This window comes from Ochotona curzoniae, unplaced genomic scaffold (genome assembly GCF_017591425.1).
Source record: "Ochotona curzoniae isolate NIBS_2020 unplaced genomic scaffold, NIBS_Ocur_1.0 scaffold_4506, whole genome shotgun sequence".
In the NCBI taxonomy this organism is placed as follows: Eukaryota; Metazoa; Chordata; class Mammalia; order Lagomorpha; family Ochotonidae; genus Ochotona; species Ochotona curzoniae.
The window spans coordinates 29,673,777-29,698,584 of NW_024467119.1; the positions used below are offsets into that span (position 1 = coordinate 29,673,777).

Below are 24,808 nucleotides of genomic sequence, written 5' to 3' on the forward strand. Positions count from 1 at the left end.
TCCTGGATTTGAATGAGCTCAACTCTGGCTGATGTAGTTATTTGGGGAGTGAACCAGTGGATGGAAGGTCTCTCTCTAACTCTACCTTTCAAATAAAAATAAGAAAATTAACAACAACTCTGCCCATTCATTCACATATGTCCCCATTTTATTCACTTGGCATGGGCATAAATTACCCTTACCATGCGTACCTTACACTCAGTCACCTCCTCTAACTTGCTGATACAACCACTGAACAAGAACCTCTGGGTCACACCTTGTTTTTCACATCCCTCAGAGAGCATTTTGCAGGTGGATACTACTAGATAATGTTAGCACTGTAATGATTTAGCTTCCGCTAATGAAAGAGGTCTGGGTTGGATTCTATCTTTGCCACTGTTAGCTCCTCCAAGGCTCTGGCTCCTCTATAAAAAGATTTACAAAGGCTGCCCATCTTTGCTGTGGGTAGTGAGACAAAACATGCAGAGGAGCATTGCTGGTGAGAGATCCATTCATCTACCCTCTCTGCCTTCTCAGGCAACAAGTTAGACCCGTTCACACCTCACTGCTTTTAGGTTTTGGTTTTCTTCAAATAAGTCTCGGAACCAGATTGTGAGTCATCTTTGTCCCAACTTGTATTTTACAAAGGCATAACTAATTATCATATAAGGAGCTACCAAAAGAGATGAGATGGCCTCCTTCACAGCATTAACTACTTCTCTTGACTTAGTTATTAAAAGCACCTAGCACCTATTTCCCCAGTAAGAGAGATTTAATGAGAATACATTCAATGCATTAAGCTACTCACTTAATAAACATTCCTGATTGTGCCTTATTGAAAAATTCATGGAAGGTGCTAGAAAAGGCGTCTGAATAACCCAGAGCAGGACTCTGCTGCAGGGATACACTCTTACAAGGGGTCCCAGTGCCTATGGAATAGGAACCATCTTACTCAACCAGCAAGATGTGAAAAATTGCTCGCATAAAAGACACATAATGGGAGTTCTACAGTATCACTGCCAAACACCTGTTTCTAATTTTTACTATTGCAGATGTATCAGTGAAATATACTGCAAAATTTCTGAAACCACAGGCAAATCAATGTAGAGATCATCATGACCTGTTTTCCTTTGATGTGCCAGTAGATATTTCAGAAGAAGAAAATATGAGATTTGCTTTAGAGGAAGCAAAAATATTTTAATTGGTAAGAATATATCTCTTCTTCTTTTTTACCCCAAAGGTTCTTCACATTCATTTTGTAAATGGGCAGAATTTGGCTACTGGAAGAAATGCTCAACTATTTATCATTCTTTGATCTCATTCTTTTGTATTGTTCACAAGGATCACATCAATAATAAATGCTGGACAGTTTGGATGCCAAATAAACACAGTTGTACTCTGTATTTTATTATGCATTTTAGTAGAAGGGTATTTTGAACACTGAGAAATATGATCTTAGTTTGTTCACAATTACTCTAATACATTCATACAAAACGATGATCACAAAAGCAATTACATCAGCTCACAATAGAAGGCACAGGACACCCAAGGAATACACAAATACACACAAAAGCACTTCAGGAAGAAAACTGGGATGCACTGAGCTGCTAAATTCCATGCTGGAATCCAAGGCAGATGAGTCATTCTTGGAAATGGAAAGCTCCATGATATCCCATCCGTGAACACTCAGCATGACCATAAATGGACCATCTAATAGCCAAGGGAGCTGCCAGAGAGTCAACTGGTCTCCATCTGGATGCCAAAGGCAACAGGTAGGGCACTGAAGTTGTGTTTGTTCATTTGTAAAGATGTGACTTTTGATTTCCACTTAGATAATCTGTATAAGGGAACCTAAGGAACACATAAAACATAATCCAACTACCACCTCAGTACAGAAAGTATAAACACATGCTTGCATTTAACTGTATATAACTTAGGCCTTCACTTCCCCTGTCTGAAAGATTTCCTTACTATCATATCATCATGAAGTTAAATCTATGCCCATTCTTAGAAAGGAGACAAATGTCCTGTCTGGTAATAAATAATTAGTATAGGCATACACATTTTCTGCCTAAATCCCTTTTCCAAATTAAGTTTGACCTAAAAAATAATTTCTGTAATTTAGATTACATGGAGATAGCTCTTTGAAGTAATTTTTAAAAACTAATAGGAACATTAGGAAGACTCACATCATAAGATAGAAAGATTAAAAACTGATCTCTCCAAAATAAATTCTTTCATAGAAAAATGCATGACCTTGAACCACTTAAGAAACAAAGATACCCAACAGATAAATAGTTGATGAGAGCAGAACTCCATTTACTTTTATATGTACAAGCTACTTAATTTACACTTGTAAAATATGACAGCAAGCTTAAGAGTATTTCGAAAAATGTTGGCAACACATCCTGAAAGATGATTTATACAATATGTATACATGGAAAGCAAACAGAAATACAATCAATGTTTTTATTACATTAATATAATGTATACCGTGCTCACATCTACATAGCAAATTCACAGTATTCACAGTTACAAAAAGCTATATGTAGAACAGTCCTTTCTTTTTATTATGATTTACATGATTTCCAGAAAGAGCCTTGAAAGCCTAAGACACACATGCTTACCTCTATGGACTATAATCACCTACATCTTAAATTGGACTCTTTAACAAGATGGCTTGCAGAGCTGTAAGCACAGCTTGCTTTCTGCTCAGTCCAGCTCAACTCACTACTCCAGGTGCAGTCAGATCCACCGCAGGCCATCAACCTTCAAACTCCCTTCTGTCAAAGCTGGCCATTGTCTCAGTCACCCATGGCCCTCAGGCCTTTGAATGTGATGACACTTGTGACTAGTTTTTAATGTGTGTATGGTGGGGAGGTGTAATGTAAAGAATCCAAGCAAAAACAAAACCTGTGCCTTTAGAATGTCCTGTTTGGGCAATAGCATTTTCCATTGCCTGTTAAATTGGAAACCCTCCAAAGTCCTAAGACCTGCCTTGCAAAAAGCAAGAAGGACTCCCAGCTGTACCTGAATTCTTCTTGCAGACCATGAACATCTTCATGCCCCTATTGTTTTTTCTCCTTTCACTTTCTTGAAAAAAAATTTGGAAGATTTATTTAGTATTTTTCAAACATTTCCCTTCTAACATGGCAGGAAAGCTGAAGATTTATTTTCTCCTGTTCTCACAAAGGCAAGAAGATGTGAGCATTTATATTGGGTTCTCTTTCTTCCAATAAACCTTTGAATAAAGCTTAAGGAAAGGAAAAGTCAGCCCTGGAAGAGCTGAAAGTATACCCTCTATCTGTTAATGTTGTCCTTTAGTTTTCTTTTCCTTTTGTTCTACCACAAAATTCCATGAGGACTCAGTATTTTCTTCATGCATTATTTTGCATGCAAATAACCACATCAACATCCTGGCCCTATTCCTACATTTTCCAGATAAATTACCTGCCATGAAATACCTTCTACAATCATTTTACATCTACTTCCTCATTGGCTGCTAACCATTGGCTCTCCACTATACAAGAACCACTTCAGTTTATCAAGAGTCTATAGGGTTAAATACACAATAATTTAAAGCTGGTTAAATGGTGAAGGAGCTACACAAGATTGTTCCCTTTAATTTTATATTACTCCAAAATATACATATGTACACACATCCACATATGGGACAAATTTACAGTCTATAGAAATAAGCCATAGATAACCATTCCAATCATACATGTACAGATTCACATTTTAATAGCAAATCTATATGCAAGTAGAAATTACAATTTCACACATCTAAACTATTCACAAGCTGAAATACAGAATGTTTTCATGTTTGTTTTAGATGTATCATTCCTTGCAAGTCTTAGAAATGAACAAAGATGAGACCTAAACCTCAAGCTCTGTCTATAGTACTGCAAATCAATGTGGTATTATTTTTACTAACAAATTAGCCAACTTACTTACTCTATAAAAGGGTGATACATACATACTATATATATAAAACACAAAATGTAGAGACAATTGGAAGCTGTACAAAATACCTGATACCTTAGTATTTAATTCTGTATTGTTTGGGCCATAAGACCCTTAGCTGGTGCCTTCTTTTCTGATAGAAAGGTAGAGTCCCATCTATGTAACATCTACAAGTACAGAAAACAGGGCTGAATGAGAGGGAAGACACAGGTGGCACAGCTGAAATATACAAGTATGCTGTTTATAAATATGCATATAATTTAGCAATATCATATTGTCTGAATTCATTTCTCCTGCACAATTAGATTTACTGAAAGTGGTCTAGAATACAAAATATGGTAGTAGAGAACTCAGTTTTCACATTTACCCATTGGCAAAGTTATGAAAAGTAAACGCCTACAGATAATATATTGAATAGTATCAAAATTCAAACTGATTAGTGCTGAAGAATTTGAAGAACCTGTTCAAATAACTAAAGAGCAAAAATATTGAAAAGAAACCAATAGCTGCCTAAGAGTCTTAATAATTAGGAACCCAACACTCACCATGAGTATTGAGACCACTTTTCATTTGCTTGCTTAGAAACTTTGCCAGCTTAATTATACATATATGTAGACTAGGTATGTACAGCTGAACATAAATATGATTATTCATGAAAAAGATCACCATGCAAATAGTCATTACATTTATGCTGTGTACTCATCTAGTGGGTCGGGTCACTAGTACAGATGACATTTGTGACTTGATCGGGCTGTTGACATGCTCAGTGAAAAGTGTGGCTCAGAAACTCGGGGTCCTGGCCAGCATTCAGGCCCAGCGGCCACTGGAGGCAAAGCTTCTGCTGAAGGAGAAGTTGACTTCTGAGTTCTTGTACTTCCCCCAGGCCCCGAAAGGCACTACGACAGCAGTACTGTTATCCTCGGTGCCATACTGGATTGCCTGCAAGGTTTGGCAGGGAGGAGAGAAAAACATTGGAAATCAGAGACTGTGAAGAGAAAGCATCAGCAGTTCCTCCGGAAAGCCATAGTGGCGTTCCTGCAGTTACAGTCCAACTATGTCACAGCACCTGGGGATTCTCTCCAGCTGGATCAATGCCCACAAGGTTTATGGATCTGCACTTGGAATAACCAGTGGCCTCAAAAACCACTATTAACTCCATTGCACTGTAGCCACTATGGCAACAGGGACTTCTGTGGACTAAGATACAATGACATACAGCTCCAGAAGAAGATATGAGTAAAGTAATTAGCATAACAGTCTTTTACACACACCCATTAATTATTATTATTATTATTATTATTATTTGAGAGGCAGAACATTGAGAGAGAGAGAGAGAGGAAGAGAAGAATTCCCATCTGCTAGTTTACTACCCAAATGCCTGCAATGACCAGCACTGGGCCAAGGCGGAAGCTGGGAACTGGGAACTCAATCCAGGTCTCCCACGTGGGTGGCAGGAACTCAATGAATTGAGCATCACCTGCTGCCTCTCAGGGTCTGCAGTGGCAGGAAGCTGGAGTCAGGAGCCAGAGATAGGCATCAAACCCTGGCACTGGGACAGGGAGCACCATGGACTTAGCATCTTGAGTGCCACACCAAACACACACTCCTAATGTTAATAATCAGAAGTTGCCTATACTAATATTTTCCTTAAAATGGGTATTGACTTGGCTCCAACCAGTTTACTGGCTAAGTGCTGGGACTTAAGAACCTGACTAAATTTGAAGCCCAGTTCTGCCATGGGCTTCTGTATCTCAGTTTTCCTCATCAGTGACAAAGGACAACAGCTCCCGTCTCTTTAAGATTTTGTCATGACATAAATTAATCTCTATGATAGGAGAGTGTCTGGCACATTTCCTTCACATCAATTTTATTTGTGGAAATCTTACATGATTTAGGACATATGGAATCATATTATTCACTGTGTCACACTTAAGCTAAAACAAAGAAACCTTGAGCTCATGGTGGCCACTCCTGGCTGCACGGGGACCATGCAGCTGAGGTTGTCCTTCCTGTGCCTACCCCTTCTTGCCCTTTGCTAGCAGAGGCTCTGTCACATCACCTGTTCAATCACTGCATGGGCAGCTTCGTTGGGATCATGGCACTGATTGACAAAGTCACAGATCTCTTGGCTGTTCACCATAAAGTTGATGCCATCCGTGGTGAGGACAAGAAAGCTGTCATCAGCATGGTGGAGCTGCAGTCAAGGCCAAATGCATACGATTAGAAAACAGGCTCTACCTTAGGATAATCTGGGTCATTCACGAAGTTTTATCTGATTTGCTGTAGGTAAATGGGGAAAATGGAAGGTCAGCTGGTAAGGACAGCAAAGTAATAACAGCAGCAAACATCAAAAATAAACCTGTTTAGTAGTGCCACAGTGAAGGTAGCCAGATAGCCGAATGCTGGGAGGTGGTTAGATGTCATCTCCCTAGCAGGACTGCCTGGTTTGACCTCTGTATTAGAGAATGCCTGGTTGGAAGAGGCAAGTTGATCTCTTATACTTTAGGTTTGCCTAGTGGGGGGCTACAGTACCTGTTTTGAACAGAGCCCATCATACCATGACCCACACATAGGTATTTATACAATAAAATGATTGGAAGTGGGATATCTGTAAGATATGAAACCCTTTCTGCCATTAATGGACAGACTGTGGCTGCAATCCTTGGAAGCCTGTGCTGTGCCATCTCCGGATCTGTAGCTTTCTTTCTGGGAGGTTTAAACAAGGACATGCTAGCTCTTGGATTGAGAATGTGTTGGGGAGCTGTTTAGGATAATGGAGTACCCTTTTGCAACATGCAAAGATACCATGGAAACAGAGGAAGGCTGTGATTTAGCTGGAGGAAGAGGAAGTCAAGGTCAGTTTCCAGGTTGAATGACAATAACAATGGGATGCAAGTGGCAAAGGGTAGCAGAACCATTCTGTCAGAATTCCACACAAGAAGAAACAACAGCTGAAGACTATTTTCTTAGGCCAGGCAAGTTGTACTTTATCTGTAAAGTGCATATCCTCCCATAAATTAGTACTCTGGAAAAATCATTTTGGCTGCAGTTAAGCTGGTAAGAGCGTCTGCAGATGGAGACAATCCTGTATCCATCCTTTGCCTGTTCAACAAGTGCTTGCAACTCCATCCTTACCTTGATCCTCTTTGTTTCTGGTTCCGCTGTTACACCACTGGCTTTGAGATCTAAGTCTCCAATGCTTCGGGTCATGGCCAGTCTGCCATTTACATGAGGTTGTCCCAAGCTATTCCAAGCTACAAAACCACCACATTTCTTGATCCTGGACAAGGAGAAACAAAGACTAGAGATGTGATTTGCAGGAAGTCATATCACTGTCACTTAATCAAGACATTAATTTAGAGATGCAAATGTCCACCTCTTGAACTAGAAACATCATCCCCACGTAATGAGCAAACATGGGTAGTGGTACCTTTCTTTTTCATCTTTTCTTTCTGGAGTATGATCAATGGTCAGCTTCATGGGTTTTCCTTTTCTACACAAAATAGCCCGGCTGTCCCCAACACTGGCTACAACCAGTTCGATACCATCTCGCAATAGGGCTACTGTGGCAGTAGTCCCAGAGGTCAGAAGGCTTGCTACAAATATTATGAAAAAGAATAAAGTTAGTGATAGTCCAAGGACTGGATATAGAACTTTTATTACAAAACAAAATGCAAGCATGATCAACTAGTGCTGAGATGTACCATTTTAATTTAATGAAGTACAGCTATGCAAATAAAATGCAAATGAACTAAGTAACTACCAGCATGCAGAGAAATAAGTATCTGATTCAGAAACAAGGCTCCATGCAAACAGAAAAGGCTTTTACTCTAATTGGTCAGCAATGCATCCCTGCTTCCAAATGGTCTTTATTCATAGAAAGTAGACCTGACTTAAGCTTACAATTGAATGACAATTCTGCATGTAAAAGATTTAATTTAATGAGATCGGTTACGATGAGAGGATGGCTATGATCTACTGAACCCATCCAAGCAAGCTAACCTTTGTATGATCTATGGGTCTGGAAAGGTTTCTCTTTCATTTCAGATTCCTGTCCTATGACAGCATTAGCAGTTAAAAAGCTAAGAGAGATATGCCATGGGCATACCATTTGTTCCTCACATGCTAGAAGTTGTAGTGTTTAAAAAAAAAGTTGTTTTTTTAAATCTTCAAATGCTCATCAAAAAGCCCTATTATATCCAAAAAGCTCATATTCTTTTCTGTTTGTCCACCCACAACATGAAACAAAGTTACAGCCATTGTCATATTGGCAGAAAATATATGGGTTGTAGAATGAAATTCACTCTAGTTTTACCTCCCCTAGTTCCAGTAGGATCTAATACAAACAGTTTGTCTCCAAGTGTAAGATAGCCACTGCCAATGTCACTTCCTGTAGTTCAGCCTGGCCCCAGAGCATTCCAAGAAAATTAGTTACCTCTAATAACAAAGAGAATTCAAGGTTGCTGGGATCAAGCTTTCACTCTTTCTTCAACCAAAGTCAGACTACAGTTTTTTGCACTTGTCTTTGACTCACTCTGACGGTTTAAGTTCTTTACCCCATTTTAGAAACTTTTAAGGTGCATTGAGCCTTGCTGAAAGTTAGGACTACAGTGAATGTATGGGCTAAAGGCAAAGTGGAAGAAATTACAAAAGATGACCTTTTTAAAGCAGGTATGATGTCAGTACATTGTTAATTCTTTCGAATATCTAAATGAAATATGTAGGCAATTATCCAAAGATGATTTTGGCTTTAAAAGTTGATGTAGAGAAACTGAAATGCTATTGATTTGATTGATTAAACTCAATTTTTCATAATTTGTTTTCTTTTTTTTAAGAAAATTTCAAAAACTTCATCAATGATGTATTTTGGAAGATAATTTATATACAAATAGATTTGCCAATCAGTATATTAAAATGCCTGCTTTAATCAGAAAAATAAAATAAAGCATGTATAAATTCTATTTAATCTTTTATAGTCATGCTGAATTTACACGATTGAGAATTATCATTTATACTGCACTACCCTCCCACTTATCTCTTGATTTTGGAACTGTTTTACCAAAGTAGTAATCTCTACCATGGTAAAATAGATTATAAGTTTGTGATTGGATCACATAAATGTTTTAGCCAAACATCAGTGATTATCAGATCTTTCCAGTATCCGGATGACATAACAACAAAGAAAACATTGCAGCAAAGGAGGCTTTGCAGTTTAACCTACCATAATCTTTTCAAACGCTTCAGAGAGCCAGACAAGAGAATACAGGCGTTTTTCTGGGGGGGCTTTCCACCAAGGGAATTTCAAATCCTTGCCCCTTCCTTTCACTGTTAGCAACAGCTTTTTTTAAAGTGGATTTTAATCCACCACACACACAAAGAGGTAAAATTCCATAAATGAAAGTTGCATTGTTCAGGCTTGTAATTCATGGCTCTGCCATTTCAGGAGAGTTTCAGTCCTTACCAACCCCAATGTGACAGTTCCAAAATCCCAGGATTTATGGGGAAGGTTTTAAAACTAATGATTGATTCTGCTTTGCTAAGCATCTAAGAGTTTAAATATTAAATCAGCATTTAATTTCATTTAACATTTAACATGGAAGTAAAAGTTTTCACTGTTTGTCCTAACAACAAAAGTATAAAACTAAGACATCTTTCAATAAGTTCTTAACACTCACTGGACAATTTCTACTGCAAGTCAGTTCAACTAATGGGACAAAGAGGATGTGGCAGCCTTCCAGTAGTCCAGGCTAGGAACCGCTGGACTCCTTCACCTGGGACAAAATTAAGCAGATCTCTCTTTCCACTGAAGCCCAGCATAAGTGTCCACGGGCTCCAGGTCTAGAGCTGCTGACCAGGCACAGTTCTCTGCCACAAATAACACGTACAGAGGCAAATAGGAAATTCACCCAGGAATTGTGCTCAAACATTACAAACCTGCAACACAGGGGAGGACACAGAGAGAGCTGCAAAATAAGGGGAAGGCTTTTTACTTCGGTGAAGATGTCACTAGCAAATTTACATAAATATTCCAGGAGATGCCAAATTGACCATCTCAAAACTCCATGTGCTCAAGTTGATGGTATTTTGTAGTTGAATTTATTTTATCAATGCAGAGTAACACTGCTTACCCACTCTGTGTGGTGTTCAAGGGAGGAAAAGAAATGAGATGCAAATGCATGTGGACCAAAATACACCAGTGGTGACACAGATACATTGTCACACTCCCACACAGACCCCCATGTTCTCATCCTCTCATGTACACTTAAACACAACCAATCAATACTGGAACTTCATTGCAAAAAACATGCACTGTAACTTTGCTGCATTATCAGAGTAGGTCAATTCATTGGTTGTAGCGCTGAGTAATTTGTATCTGGAAAGCACTACCCAGTTGGGGAAGGATACTAACTACAACATACCACCAAATTATTAGAACTTAAATATAGAATAGTAAACAATCAAAGCACCTCAAGAGCAGATGCAAGGAGTAACACAGGAATGTTTATGGTGCTGTACACAGGAATTCAGGATCAAGGAGGCATTTTTTTTTTTTTAGTGTAGAATGATTACTTTAAACCCATTGCTCCTACACTCTCAGGTGTGCTTGTCATTTTATGGAATTCACACAACAGGTATTTTTCTGCAGCTCTCTCTTTTCCCCAGTGTTGCAGGTCGACACAATTAAAGAAAATTGATCAAAACTGAATGCCAACATAAACAGTACAAGCAGTTCTGTTCAGTGTTACAACCCCTCCTCCCCCGGTAATTATTCGACTGTGTAAATGATACGCATCAGTCAATCCAGTTTCAATGCTTATTCAAAACGGGTATCCAACTCAGGTGACTCATCAATGCCAACATCAGAGTAAGGAGCTGAAGCAGTAACAGCACAATAAGACTGTCTCCTCCAAGCTGTCCCCAGGGTGCTTCTGGCTGCTACTCCCAGCCAGTATGAAAGGGGAACTTAAAGAGGCTGCACTGAGACCCCCAGGGGTTATTTTGTGCTGTAATTTTTTCCATAAAGAAGTCACATAAGGGAAAGAATGTGAGAGTTTCCCATGAGACTCACAATGCTGTCCATCAATGCCTCCACTCTGAACGTCAGAGCAACGAGTCTTCTCTTTTTGATCCGTTTGTCCCCTGGGCAGCTTTGCTGCTTTCAAAGCTTAAGCAATCTAGAAATACTTTGAAGAGTTTACAGGATATATAGGATTATAATCTAAATCTCTTACCACCTGATCTATTAAACTAACTACAAACCATAGACCTGAAGAGGTATCACTCGAATTCACTGACAAGTTTCTTTAATCGGAAAATTACACATTGCTGGTACACATTGAATATGAACAACTCAAAGAGGTTGCTAACATTAACTATCTGGGGGGAAAAAAGGCAACTTCAACATGCATTGACAACAGATCCATAAAAGCAGCTAGCAATTTCTTAAGGGCGAAGGCGTTTTATTCTAGCTGTTTCGTGATCAATGGTATTCTGGTTTTGTTCTCTTCACCCCCAGTTAAAACTGGAACAGTAAACATATTAAATGCTAATAAGACAGCTTGAAACTGTGTAGTTACAGGTGACAGCTGTGGCACTGAAGTCTAAAAGAGATGCTTTATTATCACTTTTTTTCTTTTTTTAAAGAAAGCTAACATGAAATGATGAGGGGGCATCCTAACCACTTATGCCTAAAATTTCAGCATCAGAGACTCTGCTATGGTGTAAGCATCCCCATTCAGATTTCTGCTTCTTATTTTTCAAATTTGCCCATGAGTGACAGCTCATTAGAACACACTTTATTATCAACCTGGTTATGCGAGCTGCAGAATAATAATAATAACCAGTGAGAAAGAACAGGTTGTAGAGATGATGTCAGTCCAAATAATGAGTGACTGAGAAGCTTCCAGATGTTATACAGAGTGCTCAAGTCTGGAAATTCAAAAACAAAAAAGCCATAGAGCCTGATCTCACAGAAGGGTTCAAGAGGAGAAAAGGAAGTAATGCCAAATGAAAAGGTAAAAAGGAGTGGAGAGGCTAATGTTGGAGCCACACACTTATATTAGCTAGCACTGGTTCTACTGTCACTTATAATACTGATACTGCTTCAGTTCTTACTAAAATCTTTACATTTAAAAACACTTTTTAAAATAATTCTGAAATGTACAATTTTGGAAATCCACAGTTGAAGAGTTAAACAGCATACAACATTCTATCTTCAATAATTTTTAAAATATATTTCACAAAATAGACCCCAGGTAGATAAAGGCAATTTTTTGGCATCATTGAAAACTTTGATAACTTAATAAATTTTTAAATATTCTCAGAACAATTAACTTAAAAATGCAGACTAAGTGACTTATTAAAACAAATACAAAATACTATCTAATGACACTATTATAATAATAGGTTTTTGCTAACATACTAAATAGTCTGTCTTGCTTCACTATACTTTTACACAATGGTCATTAAATGAGAAATAAAATGTAAAGTATCTTATAAAAGTTGTGGGGTCATTACCTGTAAACATATAACAGAGGAAAAAATGCTTTAATTTCATGATTAGAAATGACATTTTTATGTTATTTACACAACTGCTTGATTATTTATGTGACAAAGCCACATTTAGAAAGTTTTAAGATACGGAAGTTAAATAAATCCTGTAGTTCAAAATTCCCTCTCATATCCTACACCAAGTTTTCCACCAATTGTTTTAAGTATCTTTTGGCTGAACCCATGAAGGGTTAATGTTTGACTGCTGGCCACATCCTGATATTTCTGAACATTCTCTTCTGAAAAGCTCTGCACTCAGCTTCAGCTGTTTACAGAACAGCTGGGGCATAGCACCTGCACCACAGCAAACAGGTGGGAGCTACAGCACCACTCATAGCTAATGTGGTTAGGGAGGAGACAAGAACACATCAGAATTCAAATTCACAAAAAATAAATTATCAGAAGCTTTTTGGTTTGCTCTTTCCTGGTTTTTACTCATTAAAAACAAAAGCTAAATCTTGTGCATGCAATTCATTTTTGTTTAACTTCTATCTTCTTAAAGGTGAGGGACCAGAGAAGAAGGGGTGGGGAGTAATCCAACAGAATGAAGAAAAGAAACTTGGGCTTAACTCACCTCCAAACTAGAGAATGAATCCCTGGACAAAGGGAGAGTGGAGTATAATGTTTTCGGAGAAAAAAAGAGCAGGCAAACTTCTCAAACAGTAAACAGAGGCAGACGCTCGGCCTAGACATTAAGATGCCACAGCCTAGAACAGAGTCCTGGGAATGCATTCCCAGCCCCTGACTGCAGCTTCCTGATACTGCATGTTAGCAAAGTGGCACAGAAAGCAGGGACTCCCAAAGTAAGGAAAGAGGTACAGAAACAGACAAGAAACCAGAGTGGACTCACAGTCAAATTGAATTTATTGGAGAAAAATCCAAAGAGGTGGCAGTTTGCCTGGCAGAGAAGCAGACCTCCAGTAAGCTATGCTTTTTGTAGGGATCTTGGGGGTGCTTCTAGGGGTGGGGGAATTCCAAGAAAAAGGAGGAGTGGGTGGGGACTGGACCAGCTTTTCCTGGGCATTTAAACCTTGGTAAGTCTTGCTCCCTGGAGGCAAGGAAATTCAGAGACTAGGGTGCTGGCAGGATATATTGATCTTATGAAATGTAATGTAAAAGTCCCTGGCGGGTGATTCTGTATTTATTATCTGGCTGGCATAAGCTGCAAACTTGCGTTCTTGCATTGCAGTGTCCTTCAGTGCAGATCCTAGAAGGCAACTGTGATGGCTCAAATAATTGGGCTCCTGCTATCCACACTGGAAACCTGAATTCAGTTCCCAGCATCCCACTTTAGCCCTAGTTCAGATGGGACTGCTGTGGGCACTGGGGCAGTGTGACAGTTCTCACTGCTGTCTCTCAAAAAAGAAATCATGGAAAAATGAAATTAAGACCTTTAAAATAGTTTCATTTAAAAATTTAGTAAATATAATTATCCTCCCTTCTCCTCATCATTAAACCACCACATGACAGAAACCACACTGGGTATCAGGAAAATGCCAGCCTGAGGTCTAAACTGACTTTTGACTCTCCTTGAGCTTATATTTCTTATCTGTGAAATGGGGAGAATTTCTTTTCTTGCACAGTCCAATGCCAAACTGTGAAAACGTATTTCATTTTTTAATGATAAGCTCAATAAAGATAAGATGAATCCTGGTTCATTTTCAAATCAATTTCAGGCCCAGGTGCATACATTCAATGCAGAAGTTTTCAAAGTTAACTTTGAGGGCAAAGATATGAGGGCAAGCTAAGTAGAAAATATTAGCTACCATATTACCTCAAATGGTCTTGGTGAGTTTAGTCAAAAGCAGAAACATTTTGCATTCCAAATCTAAGAGGATACAGTGCATACATTTTAAAGTTCAACTGGCACGTCTTGTGATTAACCAAAATATCACTAGTCACCACAGAAACGCTCTTAAGATAGGACTTTTTTAAGAAGTGGGGACAAAATAGCTTCTTTCTAATTATACACACTCGTGCTTATTCAAGATCTTGCAGCACTTTTCTTCTTGCCTTTACAATTACCGTCCCAGCTAGATATGATCATCCTGCAGAGTATTACGGCATCTGCTCGAGAGATGCATCCAAAGACACAGCCCTGATCCTCCTAGAGTGACTTCTTGTGCATAAAATCAGTAATTAGACACATGAAAACATTTTAAAATCTTTATAAGATTAAAATTCAAGAACTGAGCTGTATGCTTGCCTCTCTTTCCGTAAAACTCATAGTGCAGTACTGACATTAGTTTGGAGTCCACACAGCATTTCCAATGTTTACATAAGATAATTTCTACATAAGCTTCCTGACAAATAAGTACACATTACAATTCCCACCCCCAAAGGGCTTCAGTGAACTCCTCTGTGGCCTCCCCCACTCCCCGAAACCTGGAGGAATGTGATTGTTTTACATACCATCAGCAGACAGGTGGGCATGACTGGCAAAGGCTTTATCTATTTCTAGAAAAGCCAAGGTCAACACAGTTTCCAAGTTCTTCTCCTTAGGAAGCAAATCCCTTTGTGGGGAGGAAAAGAGAGCCCCAAAACAATCATTTTACAACAGGTTTCTCTGGTCACAGTCGCTGTGTCTACCACCATTTTTCCCTCATTGGACCCCAGTGCCTTCCAGTATACAGGAAGATGAAAAATTACACATGGTCAAAATTCTGTTCTGTCACATGTCCCTCCATTTTTGAACTCCAACAATTGTGTGAACCTCAACAATACTAATTGGGGAAAACAAATGATTTAAAGTGTCAGCATTGAATGCATTTCCTCATTCCCACCAACCATCCAAAGTTACTTTCAGCAAAGTCCTGGACCCAGAGCTTGTCCAGGAACTTAAACGAGCCAGGAGCAGTTGTGAAGCACTTATTATGAGCTTGTCATGAATAGGAATAACTGCTTCTTGTGGGTTAAGTTCATAACCAGAGCATTTCAGCACACTCATGGATAAATGGAAGTAAAAGATAAGTTTATTTCAGTGCAAAAAAAAAATGCTGGAAATCTATGCACATTGTCATAACAGGCATTTTCTGTAAACATTTTGGAGACTCCTGGAATTCAGATCCATTCACTTGAAATGCTAGACACCAGATACCACCTTCACCAGAGGAGTTAAGCTATGTATTTTAAAGACATCTCAGTGTGTGTATGTATATGTCTAATTTCACCTACTTAAAAAGCACACAGGAAGAGAGAGTGTGTACTTCTGGTGGTTCAGTCCCTGTAATTGGCAAGGTTGGGCCAGGCCAAAGCTAGGAGCCCAGAATTCCATTTCATGTAGGTCACAGGGGCCCAGGAGGTTGTCATCCTGCTGCCTTCCCAGGCTCATAAGTAGGAAGCTGGATCTGAAGCAGAGTAGCCACAATGGGGCTTAACCCACTGGGCTCCACCACCCGCCCCAGGCACACATTTTAAGGTAGTAAAGCTCATCAGTTATGAGTAGCATGCTGAAATTACTGCTTCTTCATGAAATGCAGTAGGAAACCACTATTGTGGCTGTGTTAAGAGGAAGTCTCAGCCAAAAGGTCAAAGTTTAAACGTGAAGCCTATTGCACAGCACAGCCAAGAGTGACAGTCACGGTACCTACAGAATACATTTCTCCATGTGGGTGTGGCAGAAATCAGCAGCTGCAGGTCCGCCATGTCCATCATACACCGCAAAGTAGAGGACCTCCTCCGTCAGCTGGGCAAAGTCCAATCGATCTTCATTCTCTTTCCGTTTGCCAATATGTGAGGCACAACCCACATTGTCCAAGCTGATTTTGGGAATCGGCTTGCCATACTTAATGCTGGGGGGCAGGAGAATTGGTTCGTCGATGCGGTTGTCCCAGATCCCAAAACTGTCCCAGGTGGCCGGCCGCCCACTGCCATCTGGGTCGAACCGAGAACACCGGGGCTGTGAAGTGGAGCTGTGACAGGTGGCCGTTAGGCGGCGCTCGTCCTGAAGCAGGCGGGAGGTCAGCAGTGCTCTCCTTCTCACTTGGTTCCCGCCACTGCGAACCAAAGTGATTAAGGCAGCTGTTGACATAACTCGGCTGCAAAGGACCCAGTGAGGATGCAATGGTCTGTGGATCAATGATGGGACGGCTTCAGGAAAATGATACCTGGGCAGAAGGTGGGAGGTAGAGATAGAAGAAGGGTCTCAGTTAGCAACTGCAAACATAAGACACATTATCTGATATCACTGAAAAACAAGAGTCAACAAGGTCTGCCAGGAAACACCTATCAGTTATATTTGGGTAGGTCCCCACCAACTTACTTCTCTTAATCGTAGATGAAAAATGGTTGCTTTTATCTTCCTCACTCACAGTATTTAAATATAATGAAAACCCTGCACAGAGCACTTCAGATAGAACCTGTTTGTCAAACTTCAACCTGCCATCACTAGATGAGCTTTTGAAAATGCAAATGCTGTTTCAGGCCTGAGATTCCGGTGTTAGAAACTGCTGATCTGCAGGCCCCACTTTCAGAATATGCAGTACAGAAGAAATAAACATTCTTCCTTTCATTAACTTCACTGAGCTGAAAAAAGGTAGCGACAAAAACAAATAGCAACAAAGTCCTTTATGAGTGCTAGAAAGAAAAGAAAAAGTAACTGGTTCATAGATTATTTACAATGGTTTGTACCAAAAGACTGGCCGCCAAGTTTTCACAAAGGCACAATCTAGAATCAGAGTTTTGTTTGACGATTTCTCAACATACTTCCTACTCTATGCCCATGGCTAACGTAAAATGGTTTGTGCAAACACCCCCTGCCCCCAACCCTAACCTCCCCATAGGCACAAGGATAAGCTGGTTCTGATGCTGCCCCTTATGGAAGAAACTCATGGAGAGGATGGGTGGAAATAGGTTTCACTGCGTTTGGGACAAGCAAGCAGCCTTGATGTATGAATAAGTGAACTATGCAATTCACTGTACCTGCAATCCCTCTTCCCAGATCCCAGCAGCACAGCCACACCAGAAACTACATTTCTTTAAAACTATTACCTGGCACGTCTGTTTTTGCTCTCTACTCCTAAACTCAATCCTAAGGCCTCTCTTGCCATTACAGGGTGTTATTAGGGACAATTTCTGAGCTATCTTTCTAGCAATTCCATACAAATTAGCTTCTAAGCAGAAAGTGATCTCTATCGCACTTTGTTTCATCATTTATGAATTAAGAAGCAACCTGACAAAATGGCATAACATTAAGATTTGATAATGCTGGTAGAGGAAATGCAGGTGATGTATTATTTTCAATATTAGGTTTGGGTTTTTCAAAATCATAAAGAAACTTAAAAATAAGAGGGTTATTTCCTGAAGAGGTACAAACACACATATACACAGTCCAGCTTGAGCGCATCTGTGCAAAAATGCGTTACAGATTTCAAACAGTTGCTTGTAAGTGAATTTTTGGAAATAAGTCTAGACAGGTATAGGAAGGTCATAACTGCTTTCAGTGGGAGAAAACATTAAAGAGAAAAGAGGTTCCAAAGAACATCCTTAGATATTTAAGCAATAACAAACTGGCATCACAGAGGTTAGAAAAAAGATGGCCACCAAAACAATGAATTATGTAAGCCATCTTGTCATGGCTGTTTGGGTATCATCATGCATAAAATACTGATATTAACTTCTTCATATGACAATATTGGAGTGAAGGAGACAAGTAACACGTGTGAAGAAGTGAAGGAGTTAGAGAAGTAACACACTGAATGACCAAAAAAGAGACATTTGTTCGTTTCCTACAGATAGAGCATTTGGGTGTCCCAAGTGGCAGCTTCACCGGCTGTGCCATAAAAGCTACCAGAGAGGTACTAATTCTTGATGGAGACAACTACAAAGCAGTTTTATACCATAAAGAAAGAACCAAAGCTTTTAAGTAAGTGTTTGTTATAAAGCATAATCATATTTAAGGAATGTACCAGAGATTACAGTAAAACACTATTATCTTGGTTTTGGCCCAAAAAGTGCATGCCATAGCCAGGCTTGGGCCAATCTGCAGTTGTGTACCTTCTTTAAATAAGAGTTTTAGAATTACAAATACAAATTACAAATGCTCTATATCTCTTCTAGAATACATTGTCCCCCCTTTTTTCTTTCTCTCCTCCTTGATCATTTTGAAAGCAATAAAATAAAATGTATTCTCAGTGGAGATAAGTTATCTGCTGGAAACATTTTTTAAGAATGAGAGAAAATGCAAGTTGAGCATTTTCTTTAGACTTGCATTGCCTGGAATGCATCATCGGCTTGGCTTCGATCCTGCAATTTATAGTCATCTCATAAAGTCAGCAATAGAATAGAGACAAACATCGACTCTAAGGAATAGGACTGGCAGAGATGAAGGGTGAGCCAGATACACTGGTAGTTTATCAATACCACATGACAAGGTCAGTCACTTAGGCACAAAGGAGACTTTGTTTAAGAAGCAGTTTGGAGGAAGATGGGGCAGGATTGGGGTGTTAGGCAGGGAGCCTGAAGAGGGAGGAAGCAAAACAACAACCACAAAAAAAAAAGTGGTTTCATCTCCTTTTCCATGTTCAGTATAACGGATATATACAGATCTACTCTGTGTTCAAGAAAAAAACATTAAAAGAGAATCTATGTATCTATGTTTCCAAGTTATGGAACAACTTGGAATTAACCCTAAACATTCAGAAAGTTTTGTCCAGAGATTCACCACTGATGACGTAATCAATCTGAAATATACTGAGAGATACACAACAAAAGCGAATAGTATATGAACAAGCTTCAACCTAAAAACTGTCCATCAGATCTTTCTAGTTCCTAATCAAAATTAAAATGTGGATATGTGTGTTTGGTGCACAGCTAAGACTTTTTTTAAATTCAACATTTCTATCTATAGCACTTTTGATATAAGTCCTTGTTCCTCTTAGCATTCCAGCTTCCTGCTCATGTACATCCTGGGAGGTAGCAATGATGGCCAAGTATTTGGGTCTCTGCAAACCACCTGAGATACTCAGATGGAATTTTAGGCATGTGGAGAACAAACCAATACAGGGAAAATCTTCGTCTCTCTTTTCCTCTGCCTCTCAAAAAAAAATACATATAATACATTTTTTTAAATTTTGGTGTCATAATTTGTCCACATGAGTTTACAGGAATCATGGATATACACATCCATGTACATGCATGCACAAAAATACCTATGCATTCTAGATACTGTTGATAAATAATCTCATAATACTTTCTCTGGGGCCAATGTGGTAGTTCAGCAAGTTGAGTCATGCAAAGTGGGCACAAGGCAATTCCCGGCTGTTCCACTTCCAATGAACTCCCACTTGTGCATCTGTGAAAGCAGAGGATAACCCAAGCACTTGGGACCTTGTCACCCAAATGCACCACCCAAATGGTGTTCCTGATTACAGCCTGGCCCAACCTCAGCTACTGTGACCATTCAGGGAATGAACCAGTGAATACAGGCATTCTCTCTCTCTCTTTCTCTGTGTGTGTACGCACATTGCTCTGCCCTCCAAATAAATAAATATATAAATCTTTGGGAAAAGAAACTAGTTTCTCTTTTCACCCGTCCATACTGACTAATGTAACCACACCTTTCCTGTCTTCCTCCTTCCTCCTCCATTCGTTGACACTCTGACCCAGAACTGTGACTAGGGGACACAGTTTGGACAGACAGGGATATCAGCAGAGAAGTTAGCTGGACGTTCACTGTGAGACTGTGAGGGCTTGCACAGAGATTTTAGATGAGAGCCCCAGCAACGGACCTCATCTCCAGAGTAGGAAGAAGAAAACAAAAAAGCACTTAGTTTGTGGCAAACGTTTGAATTCTGCTCCTGATTTAAAAGAGGAAACAGGGAAGAAAAAATCTATCTAGAGCTCCCAAGTTTGCTAGGCCAGTTTTACGTTTTCATCTTGTTCCTGCTTTATACTCCCTTGATGGTTAAAACATCTAGAGCTGTCCAAATGTATTTCTGGAAACATGAGCATGTCTCTCAGGCAGGAGGATGTACAGGGATTAGAATCTGTTTTAACTATTCTTGAATGCCAGAAGCAGGTCAAAAGGACAGCTCATTTCTATCACCCCAAGAACGTGACAAAACGAAGCAAGAATTCCAAGGATTGGCGCTACTAAAACCTGCGTAGATGGTATCCTTCTAGAAAAGAAATTTCAAAAACCATTCACACCCATCCATTATTACAGAGTGGTTCTTTATCAGTGACTTCCACAATAGAAAAATCACCCAAGGTAATTGTTAGTATTCTTTAACCAATGTCTCTCTTAACATCTCTTAAAAAGCAACCTCCTCAGAATGCTAGGAGGAAGGGAAAGATGATGTATCAGGCGACTGAAGGGCTAGTGATAGGCACAAAGGCCACTAAGCCTCCCCTAAGAAGCGCCAGGCGTTCATGTTTCCAATTGCAAATAGGGTGAAAAGTACACAGAACCACAAAACCCATCCTAATTCCACAGCTCTCTTTGGAAACATCCGAGTTCATGTGGACCCAAGCCACAGATCGTGTTTCAAGCCTGTAATTTCAGGCTCGTTTCAGAAGAACTGTCCCCTACATTCACTCCGATCTGCATCACCACCTGCCCGGCTCTCCTCCAAGATTCCAGGCAAGGCTAGTGCCTCTGTGTGTATATTCTGGCCGCGGTCAAGAGAAAGCAACTGTCTGGCTGCGAGACAGCAACAGGGGCGAAAACCCACAGCTCTAGGACAAGAGCACAAGCATTTTCTTATCACAATGGCCATCCGTGTCCAAATTCCACAGCCAGCAAAAGGCACCCCAGCGCCTGGTTCTTTGGCCACAGCAGCCACCAAAAATCCTCCGCAGGTTTTCCAAGGCCGAGGCATCCTTTCACGCTTTAGCCTGAGGCCACCCGAAAACCTGCCTCTTTTCTGCACACTCGTGGGCGAAGGATGTGGAGCACCTTAGAGACCCCGCTGCACATTTCCGGCCCGAAGTTCCCCAAGCCTAGCGTGGCCACAAAGACCTCTTGGCAATCCCCGAATGCCCTTTCAGTTCCACCTGCAGCCTCCTAAGAATGCTGTAATTTACAACTTAAAAAGGGGGGAGAGGGGCATCACCAGCTGCAAGGCCTCAGGACGGCAACAGCGCCTTAGCAAAAGCTACAACCCCAAGTCTTGTCATCAAAACCAAGCACCGCTCGGCATCTTCCTCTCTGCACCGACTTCCTCCTCCAACCATGCCCGCCCCGGCTCCAGAGGTTCGAGATTCTGGACTGGATCCCCGTGGGACCGCCAGCAGGACGCACAGCCTCGGGGTCGCCACGTCTCCCTCGCCCGTGGCTGCGAACCCCCTCAGCAGGCATCCCCCGGGGCCAGGCTCGGACAGAGGCCCGGAGGCCCTCCTCACCTGGCCCCCTCGCTCGCGGCCAAGTTCAAGGCCGAGTGTGGTCAGGAAAAGGAAACGTTTGCCGGCTGCCGGCTGCCAGCGGCACTTGCCAGGGTGTGCCCCGCCCTGAGAAACTGCTCTTGACCTCGAAAGAGAAGCAAACCGCGCCCGGAGCGCCCAGATACCGACCATAGGGGCTCGGCGGCTGGGAAACGGGAAACCTCCTCCACCATCCTCAGCTCCATCTTCTTCCCCTCTTTCCCCGCAGGGAAGCCGTCCTCCATTGACTCTCCACGCCCGGGGCCGCCAATAAATATAATTATCTATGCGAACGGTGGGTAGAAATAAATGAATTGCACCCGCCAGGTTCTCACCTCGCGTTTGGCTATGTCACCTGAAGCGCTTTAATTAGCAAAGACAGGGCAGGGCGTCAGGGCTGCCGTAGTGGGCTAGTGTCACTGCCCTCTCCGTTGTCTTCCGATCTCCAGAGCGAGCAGCCGAAAGCGCCACTGCTTCGTCTCATAGAAATTCTCGAAAAATATTCGCCAGCTGTGGGCCAAGCCAGGGAAGGGGAAAGTCTTTGCCCGCTGACGGACGGGCATCTACGGCCAATCGCGCTCGGCGAAGAGGAGAGCCTGGCCTGGAGCGCAGCCAATCACAAACCCCGCTGAGAGCGAGCCTCCCGCCGCCGTGCTCGGACTCCGCCTACGTGCGGGCGCGCGCGGCGGAGTGACGTCCGCTCCAGCCAATAGCGGCTCGCGGCGGTGTCCCGCCCCCCCGCGGTGGGCGCTCGGCCCGGAGCAGAGGCGCACCCGGGCGGTGGGTGAGGGGCCCGCGGGTGGAGGAACGAGACGTGCCTCTTGGGGGGCCCGGGAGCCGTGGTTGTGCCCGCTAGGACACCGAGCCCTGAATGCCAATTCTTCAATGGTTACGCAGCTGGAAAGGCATAGGATTTTGCTTTCGCTTCTTTGAGAAAATTCGCAGGGTAATATTCGCGGCAGCTGAACCAGCACCCGAGGGGGCTCCGAGTCGCTTAGCCGTCTCCTCGGAGTCCGCGGTCTAGTGAGGAGGACAAAAAGGTGGCACGTGTGGGAAAAAAACAAACAAAATCGAACCGGGTCAAGAAGTGACAGACAAGGCGGCGTGGATGGAGAGGATGGAGGGGTTGACTTGGGGTAGGGTAGCTTATGGGGCAGCTTTGTAAGAAGGCGTGTAGGCTGCTTCTCAGAGGGGGCGGGTCGTCAGTGGAGCCGCGGAACTGGTGGGGTTGTTGGGGGCGGCAGGGGCGGCGGAGAGATGGTCGCGAGGTGGGACGACTCGTCCTTGGGGAAGACAGATAGGAGGTCAGTGTGGCCCCGGCTCGGTGAGGCAGCAGAGGGGCGGCAGCGAGGGCGTGGAAGGCTCTCCGATGGACCTCGAATCCCTTAAGTTAATGTGTGGAGAACAGAGGGAACCGGCTGCAGGGAGGCTGGGTAGGACAGGATGGCTGAGGAGACTGAAGGTGAGAAATGACACGGCTTAAAGTGTACAGCTATCCGTGGGAGTAGGGCAAAGCAGAGATGAGAGATTTTGAAACTAAAAGGTTAGTTTATTTTGACATATTAGTGAAAACAGAGCACTTAATTAGCTGCCTGGGAGGTGATTCTCACATTCAACACACAAATTCAGGGAATGACCTTCAGGATTACTGTGTTGGATTGGCATTTAATTTTCATGGACTTCTTGGGTTTCTGTTTAGCTTTTTGTTTATGGTACACATGCAGAAAAAGCATATATATATATATATATATATATATATATATATATATCCTGGTAAATACTGTCCAATCTTCGCAGTCTGAATACAGCTTTATCCAGCACCAAATCAGAAGTCAATGTTTCTAACACCTGAGAACCCCATCAGAAGGCCTTCTTCCTGTCATTGGCTCATCCCAAGGGCAGATTCTATGTTGACTTTCACAATGTAGATTAGTTGTACCTGACTTGCTATTTGATATAAAATCATAAAGTATTCAGTCTTCTATATTTGACTTCTTTAGTTCAGCATTATTTTGAGATTTTTCCATGTGCAGTTGTAGGCTGATTAATTCCACACCATGAACATATTATATAATATATATGTATATATGAAAATACTATGGAAATTAAAGTGGAAATTAAATTAATTATGGTGGAGATTAAAGTGGTTTCCAGTTGGAGCTATTATAGACAGTGCTATGATGAACATAGTACCTGTCTTTGGCCAATGGCTTTTTCTTTTGATGGAGCATTTTAGTAGCTGAGTTATAAGTATTTTTATGTCCTCATCAATAAGTAACATATATTGAAATAACTATTTAGACTACAGTTTGAAGCAAATAGGAAAGGACTTTATTCTCAGAAATGTGAACATTTTTTGGCAACAAGGAATTGCTAACGTGGGAAATTTTTGAGCTTGGAAATAGAAAGTGTTTTAAATTCTCCTTGGAGCTTTGACCTCATTTTTAAGCACTTATAAACCGCATGCCCAACATTGGAGGACATAGTGACTTTGCTGTATCACTTTATTTTAATAGACAGTAGCCCACAATCATGTGGGAAGCAAAAGCAGTTAGGCTGTCCTGAAGAATATATTTGATAGTAATACAGTCTTTGAAATTACATTTTAAAATCAAACCATTCAATATCCTATCACAACTAAGACAGCAGTTTACTTCTTTTGAATTAGATGCTCTGGCTTTTGAATCTCAGAAGCACAACCAAATATACTCCAAAAAAAAATTCACAAGAGCTGACTCAGCAGTCACTGCTTCATGTCCCAAAAGAATCAAGTGAATTCAGCACTACATGCCTTCATTGTATACATTCTACTTTTAGCTAATGTTTTATAGAAAACTAACAACTATTGGGAAATTATGCCCAAAGTATGTCACAGGGCTTTGAATAGGGGACATATTTGAATGTGGGGACATATCAAAAGTAAAGATCTATGAGTCTGGAGTAGTTCTGTGAG

The 24,808-nt window shown here is 41.2% G+C and overlaps 1 protein-coding gene across 2 annotated transcripts; it reads right to left on the reverse strand.

Annotated features, from left to right (window-relative positions):
* Positions 1-1,382: 1,382 nt before the first annotated feature.
* PPM1K (protein phosphatase, Mg2+/Mn2+ dependent 1K) lies at positions 1,383-22,329 on the reverse strand. Of its 2 annotated transcripts, none has more exons than XM_040967296.1 (7): positions 22,191-22,329; positions 16,086-16,601; positions 14,908-15,008; positions 7,376-7,541; positions 7,081-7,225; positions 6,005-6,139; positions 1,383-4,884 (listed from the first exon to the last, which is right to left on the reverse strand). In XM_040967296.1, exons 2-7 carry the CDS (start codon positions 16,523-16,525, stop codon positions 4,753-4,755), a joined length of 1,119 nt encoding a protein of 372 aa, XP_040823230.1. In that variant the 5' UTR covers positions 16,526-16,601; positions 22,191-22,329; the 3' UTR covers positions 1,383-4,752. The 2 variants fall into 2 exon arrangements, with proteins under 2 accessions (XP_040823230.1, XP_040823231.1); XM_040967297.1 differs by lacking the exon at positions 22,191-22,329 and adding an exon at positions 21,168-21,184.
* Positions 22,330-24,808: the final 2,479 nt, after the last annotated feature.

Bases quoted from the DNA above. Each gene is read 5' to 3' on its own strand.
- PPM1K (XM_040967296.1), bottom strand. From the start codon at position 16,525: ATGTCAACAGCTGCCTTAATCACTTTGGTTCGCAGTGGCGGGAACCAA. The intron at 15,009-16,085 runs GTAGGTACCGTG...CTCCCCACAAAG, and splicing joins CACATGGAGAAATGTATTCT to GGATTTGCTTCCTAAGGAGA. The intron at 7,542-14,907 runs GTATGTAAAACA...TAATATTTGTAG, and splicing joins TGCCCACCTGTCTGCTGATG to CAAGCCTTCTGACCTCTGGG.